This window comes from Crinia signifera, chromosome 9 (assembly GCF_055691185.1).
Source record: "Crinia signifera chromosome 9, ASM5569118v1, whole genome shotgun sequence".
NCBI lineage: Eukaryota > Metazoa > Chordata > Amphibia > Anura > Myobatrachidae > Crinia > Crinia signifera.
Genome location: NC_139225.1, coordinates 17,869,070 through 17,876,241, shown reverse-complemented (window position 1 = coordinate 17,876,241; position 7,172 = coordinate 17,869,070). Strand labels below are relative to the sequence as shown.

The 7,172-nt window shown below is 49.2% G+C and overlaps 1 protein-coding gene across 1 annotated transcript; it reads left to right on the top strand.

Annotated features, from left to right (window-relative positions):
• The first annotated feature begins 378 nt into the window (after positions 1-378).
• LOC146037235 (transcription cofactor vestigial-like protein 4) lies at positions 379-2,581 on the top strand. The gene is made up of 5 exons (XM_083161243.1): positions 379-477; positions 873-1,011; positions 1,395-1,632; positions 1,849-1,945; positions 2,194-2,581. The coding sequence occupies exons 1-5, from the start codon at positions 411-413 to the stop codon at positions 2,385-2,387; spliced, it is 735 nt and encodes a 244-aa protein (XP_083017369.1). The 5' UTR covers positions 379-410; the 3' UTR covers positions 2,388-2,581.
• Positions 2,582-7,172: the final 4,591 nt, after the last annotated feature.

The window sequence follows — 7,172 nt, the reverse complement described above, 5'->3', positions numbered from 1 at the left end:
GCTTGGTATGTAGGGGCCCTTACAAGCTTCTGCTTTGGGGCCTAGTTACGGCACAGATTGGCAGAACCCATTTGCAATGCTTCCGGAGCTATTAAAGTCTCTTCATTGTGTTATATTAACTCCCAAACCCCAGGACAATTCCCCTGTGTAATTCATCCGCACTCCTGTACACAAAGAACACTCACACCGGGTGATGACAACACGCAGGTAAGGAGATGCGGGGGGCTAAGGAGGGGGGTGAAGAATGCACTGAAAGCTAATCAGCCAGGTGAGGAGGAGGGGGAGGGGCTAGCCATGAGCTCACTCCTCATTGGCTGCTCTCCCAGCCAGGTAAATATAAAACCAGAAGGTGTAAGGTAATGTGGAATACACCTACAGTACTCATCATCCCAGACTGACTCAGAGCGATTATGGCGGTGTCCAGCCTGCAGTATACCATGGGGATATCCAGTGGTTTTAAAGTGTACATTCTGGAAGGTAAGTGCTGTTATTGATTGTTCTGCGTCTAGATGGACATTTCTGTGGTTCTAGGTTGTGTCCTGCAGCTGTGTATTGGAGGATATACTGGGGTTACTAGCATTGCCTGCAATCTCTACAGCAGAACTGTATTATTAAGAGTATTAAATATTAAATCCCTGTCTAATGTGCACAGTCCTATAGACTTGTGCATATTTATATCCAGGACATTTGCTATAATCTAAAGGTTGTTTTTTTTTTGGTTGTTAGTGTTGCATTTCTTGTTACCTTAAATGTGCATCCTGTAACCCTTAATATATTATGTTCGGGGTCCCCAATTTGTTTTATATCAGATTAAAGTCCCCGTTGCACATGACACTGTATATCCGCAGCTCATCATCTATATTTTATTACAGGGCAGCACAGTGCACGTAACGCAGACAGGCTGCGTCCAATGACAAACCAACGGATACCGGTGTACCCCATAAAGCGCAAACTCAGCCCGGAACCAGTTCCCTCTCCCAAGAGATGTTGTCCGTCCAGCTACCAGCGGAGGTAAGCCTCATTCTAGTGTATACTGTGTCTATCATGCGTGAGTCCTGCTTGTGCACAGCTTTTGTGCCCTAGTGTGCTGTCTGTACACATGTAGTGTAGCAGCTTTCTTTTGCAGCTGCCACCTTAGCTTCATTTGCACCAGAAATGTTTATTCTCCTATCCTGTAATAGGCAGACAATTGCATAGTTCCAGTGCCCCAGGCAATGTATCCTGCAGAGCATTAAGCTCTACCTCTCTGACTTCCCCTCTTCTTTATGACCCTCTGCAGTCCTTAAATGGCCCCAGTTCCTTCAAATAATTTATTGCAGGATCTTGCTGCAATGAGACCCATTCCCCAGTATCCTGTCTGCATATCCTTTAAGCAGTTTATTGTTTTGTTGCAGGGAAAAGACAACCACGTCTGCAATGCACCTGAAGTGTGCCGCGAGACCGGGATCCGGCAATCCCACTGCTTTTGGTCCTCATATAACCCTGGAACATGTTCTGAAGAGGCTGATGCCTGAACGGAAGCCCTTGGAAAGAAATGAGGCGCAGCAGAATGAAGATCAGCCACTGGCCTTGGTGAAGAGATTGGAGAAGACCAGCAGACCTCCAACAGTGTCCTCAGCAATGCTACAACAGGTAAGTTCTAGCCCATCTACTGTCTAACCATGAATGGTCGGGAGGTTAGGACTGCACACCTAATTCTAAACTGAAGAAGGTCTACCATGCTGGCCTGAATGGTCTACTGCTTCGTGTTTCCATGTCTTGGTCCACCTTTGACCATATCTGTCTGTGGAGACCAAGTTCCCACGCACCAATGTCACCCAGCCTGACCTCTATCTTGTCCATTTACAGATGAGACCTTCTGTAATCACCTGCATATCCAGACCTAAGACAACGACGTCCCTAACTACAGAGACCACCACTCTTCATCATCACTCTGAAGTCCAACGTAAGTCATGACTATTAACGCGCTCATGCATGGCACCAAGAGATAGCTCACGGGTTATGTTCTAGTTCTATGGAGGAGTTATACGCTTTGGCCATACTACAGGTTCTGTGTCTCCAAGCTTTGATAAATCTCTCCATATGTCCTTGTAGAAATAGCTTGGCCAGAGTGGTTGCTGGATGGCTAGAGATGACTCTTGAGAAACATTGACCAGCTCTGTGTTTTTAATATGGGTTTTGTTTTATTTTTAGGGTTGTCTACAACGTGTTCCGACGTAGAGGAACATTTCAAGAGGAGCCTCAAATCTTACAGCCCCCAGCCAAGCGTCCGCTTCCCCCCATCACAGAAGGCTGCCACCAGCTCCGTAGAAGAACATTTCTCCAAAGCCCTTGGGTCAAGGTGGCTCTTAATCCGAGCAGCGGCAGATTCGGCAACCCAAAATTAGCTCGGAGCCTTCTCTGGAGCTTATAGACTCATTCACTCTGTAATATATATTTATTGATATTTCTGTTTGGAAGCCTGAAGAATCTGGGTGCAAGCTGACACTCTGGGGAAGCGGAAGTTATCTCGTCTATGATTAATGTTTGTATATTGGATAATTGTATACAAATGGTTTAATAAATATGGCTTGTTGCCTTAATGCACCTCCAAATCTGTTTCTAGATCAATAGGTTGGTTAGATAAGAGCTGCCCATTGTGAAGCAGCCAGTGGAGGGTGAGTGTGTCCCCAGCGGCTCCCCCTCCCTCCCTCACCCGGCTGCTGCTGCGGGTGGGCTCCGCCTCTTCCTCCTTGCACCTGGAAGAGGATGTGCAGGGAGGAGGAGGAGGTCACTGGTCCGGGCAGCACAGCACTGTGCTGCCCGGATATAGGTGAGGGTTGGTTGTCAGGGGGTTGGTGGTGGGTGTAAGGGGTCCATGCGGGGCAGCGCTGGGTCACGTTAAGAAGCCCATAAGCTTCTATGGGGTATCACCAGCGTGCTAGTTTTCCTGCAGTAAAAACCCTGATAACGGGGTTTTTAACCGCATTTTTCGTCTTGAGCATCCCATCCACAGTGTGAAGTTTGTATGTTCTTCCCGTGTTTGCGTGGGCTTATATTTGCAATCCAATAACATTCTGATCAATTATTTGAAAACAGGCAAAATGAACCCTAGTTTGTGCCCATGTTATAGGGGCCTATGTACTAAGCCTTGGATAAAGTGGAGAGAGATAAAGTAGCAGCCAATCTGCAACACCTACTGGATTAGGGGAAGGTATTTTATCACTTGTAGTTCCACAGCAGACTGGGGCATCCCTGAGCGCTTCCCTGTGTACTAGAATATTATGTATACGTCACAGAACCCATACACCCTCTTGTGGGCATAAGAGAGACCCTGTGGTTATTTGTCATTAGCTGGGGGCCAATGAGATGCCAGAGGGACCGTCATTAGCTGGGGGCCAATGAGATGCCAGAGGGACCGTCATTAGCTGGGGGTCAATGAGATGCCAGAGGGACCGTCATTAGCTGGGTGCCAATGAGATGCCTGGGGAACCCTCATTAGCCAGGGGCCAATGAGATGACAGAGGGACCATCATGAGCTGGGGGCCAATGAGATGCCAGAGGGACCGTCATTAGCTGGGGGTCAATGAGATGCCAGGGGGACCGCCATTAGCTGGGGGCCAATGAGATGCCAGAGGGACTGTCATTAGCTGGGGGGCCAATGAGATGCCCGGGGAACCCTCATTAGCCAGGGGCCAATGAGATGACAGAGGGACCATCATGAGCTGGGGGCCAATGAGATGCCAGAGGGACCGTTATTAGCTGGGGCCAATGAGATACCAGAGGGACCGTCATTAGCTGGGTGCCAATGAGATGCCAGGGGGACCGTCATTAGCTGGGTGCCAATGAGATGCCAGGGGGACCGTCATTAGCTGGGTGCCAATGAGATGCCAGGGGGACCATCATTAGCTGGGGGCCAATGAGATGCCTGGGGAACCCTCATTAGCCAGGGGCCAATGAGATGACAGAGGGACCATCATGAGCTGGGGGCCAATGAGATGGACCACCACCCCTGCTGTGACGTATTATACAATGTGCCCACTCTCACGTATATCGGGTGTGGTATGAGTGGCCGACAGTCAGTACTCCGACAGGGGGGCAAGTGCAAAAAATCCCCTTGGGGGTTCACCGCATTGGTCACAGGTAAGTTTGAATCCTGGCTGTCGGCAGTTGGAAAGTCAGGAATCTGATGCCGGTATACAGACCATCAGATCCTGTCTATTTTCTTCTAGAAGGATCTAAAAAAATAAGTAGATTTTAACTAGTCGCCCATAGCAACATCCCATGGGAAATAGAACTCCCATCTTAGTAAATTTCACCATTAGGCTCCTAATTGCCATGTTACCGGCTACGCTTGAAAAATGTCAGTCAGTATTGGTTGATAGTTTATCTCTCTCCACCAAATGCATAGCTAAAACGTTGTGCTCTCTCACAAAGGCCCTTATTCAGATCTGATCGCAGTACAAATTTATTCTCAAAGTGGGCAAAACCATGTGCACTGCAGGTGGGGCAGATGTAACATGTGCAGAGAGAGTTAGATTTGGGGGAGTTATTTTGAGAATAAATTTGTACTGCGATCAGATCTGAATAAGGGCCTAAAGACGAGAGAGGGGGAGAAAGAGACCGAGAGGTGGGTCAGGGAAAAAGAGGGGGTGTCAGATAGAGAGGTGGAGAGAGAGCAGGAGTGTGTGTGAGAGAGAGAGAGAGAGGGCAACAGTGTAAGGGAGAGAGAGAAAGTGTAGGGACAGATATAAGGGGATACGGTCATTAGGTCTCCAGCATTTTCGTCGACAGTCATTAGGTCAACATCATTAGGTTGATAGGCATTTAGGTCGACATGCAGGAAGGTCGACATGAGTCTAGGGTTATTAGGTCGATAGGGTCATTAGCTTGACACGGGTTAGGTCGACCGTTAAAAGGTCGACATTCGGTTTTTAAAAAAAGTTTGAGCCGACATGTGCCGACAGGTGGTATTTCATGCCCTACCATCCACTGGGGCATGGTGGGAGAATAAAATAGTGTGCCCGAAGCATGGCGAACGCATGCAGGGCTACACTGGAACAACAAATTGTAGGTGTGTACCCAGCGCTGGACTAATTAGCTGCTAGTCTTTTGTAAGGATCAACGCCCTGATCCAAATACATACATAGAATACACAGAAATATAACAATAAACTAGCGCTTTAAGATAACAATTGAAGGTTATCTGGGATATGAAGTGTAACAATCCCTGCAACAGAAATCTTCCTGATGCCGTATAGAATTGAACTTACAATTAAGTTCAATCAGGTGTTCCCGTAACGGTTTCTTTGTATAAACATCAATACAGCAGGGAATACCAACAAGGAATCAACTTACATGTTAATTCTGTCCCGCGTGCACATAAGGGGTTTCTTTGTCAATCGATAACCGGAGGCGTCGGGAGACAGGTAAGAAGAATTTTATTCACACAATTCCAAATCCAAACAGGGATCCGACAAAGGTACAAGTTTAAAAAACAGTCCAGAAGCAGCAGAGACGCAGCGGGTAGACGTCCGGCGGCTATCCCCTTGAAGAACGGCGTGCTGCAGACAACGCCGGCAGAGGAGATACGTGCAGGGCTACGTTTTAGTGTCCATGTCGACTGTGTCGACATTAGGGACAAAAGAATGTGAAAAACCCCATTTCAACCTTTTGACCCTGTTGACCTAACCCATGTCGACCTAGACTCAGGTCGACCTTCCTGCATGTCGACCTAGACTCATATCGACCTAACTGCATGTCGACCTAATGGTGTCGACCAACATGCTGCTCAGCGGATCTTAATAAATAGGCCCGTTAGTGACAGAGCGGCCATTTTGTGCTCCTCAGGGATAATAACCACAGTTCCTGGTTTGGCCTGTAGAAGAGGAGACTTAAGAAGAGGAGACAGATTGTGGAAACACAAAACCCTGATTTACTTTCATGTAAATCCATCCTATTCCCAGACAGAACCACAGATCTTCCTACACCCACCCACAGGACATCTGAGCACAGATTGTATGCGGCATTGTATTCTCATCGCCTGAAGGCGGGAACTGCCAAGCTGGTACCTACTGATGGCAGGGGGCGGAGAGCACCTTGGGACGACTCCTCTACTTTATCTCTCTCTGGGCCAGATGCATTAAGCTTCAAAAGTGATACAATGGAGAGTGATAAACTACCAACCAATCAGCTCTTGTCTGACATTTTTCAAACACAGTCTCTGACACAGCAGGTAGGAGCTGTTTGTCTGGCTGTTTATCACTCTCCATTTTATCCAGGGCCGGTGCAAGGCACCGGAGCGCCCCAGGCGGGGGTGGGGGGGGGGCGCCCCGGCGCTCACCCGGTCCACGGAGGAGGAGGAGGGGGGTGAGAGTGTGCGGTGGCCCGGCTACTGTGCTACACAGTAGCCGGGGGAGGAGAGGTGTCGGGCGGCTGCTACACAGAGGGGGGGGGGATGGGTGCCGGGCTAGCGTCAAACCCGGCACAGTAGCCGGGAGAGGGGGGGGGTGTCAGGCGGCCGCTACACGGAGAGGGAGGAGGGGGGGTGCCGGGCATGCGTCGGACCCGGGGGAGGGGGGGTTGGGAATGCTCTTGCGGACTCACCCCAGCCTGGCGTGTCACTTCACGGGGGGCGGCGATGGGCGATGCGGCGGCGACAGGGGTGGAGGGGGGGACAGCTGCTCCAACTTCCGCCCTCCAGTGGCCGGCACCCTAGGCAAATGCCTAAGGCTGCCTAGTGGTGGCGCCGGCCCTGATTTTATCACATTTGAAGCTTAGTGCATCTGGCCCTCTGAGGCTTAGTACATCTCCCTATTTGTATGTAATGTCTAATAAACAGCCCCTATAAAGCTTATTTTGGTGTGACACATAAAGGGCTGAAGGGAATAAGGGTTGAGGTAACAGATGAGGGGCCAGATTCTCTAAGCTTCAAAAGTGATAAAATGGAGAGTGATAAACCACCAGCCAATCAGCTCCTACCTGCCATGTCACAAACTGTGTTTGAAAAATGTCAGACAGGAGCTGATTGGCTGGCTGTTTATCACTCTCCATTTTATCACTTTTGAAGCTTAGAGAATCTGGCACCTCAGGTCTGGTGGGGTAATATGCAGGGAATAAGCGCTGGGGTAACAGATGAGTTCCGGAAGGGTAATATGCAGAGAATAAGAGCACAGGTAACAGATGGGGTTCGGG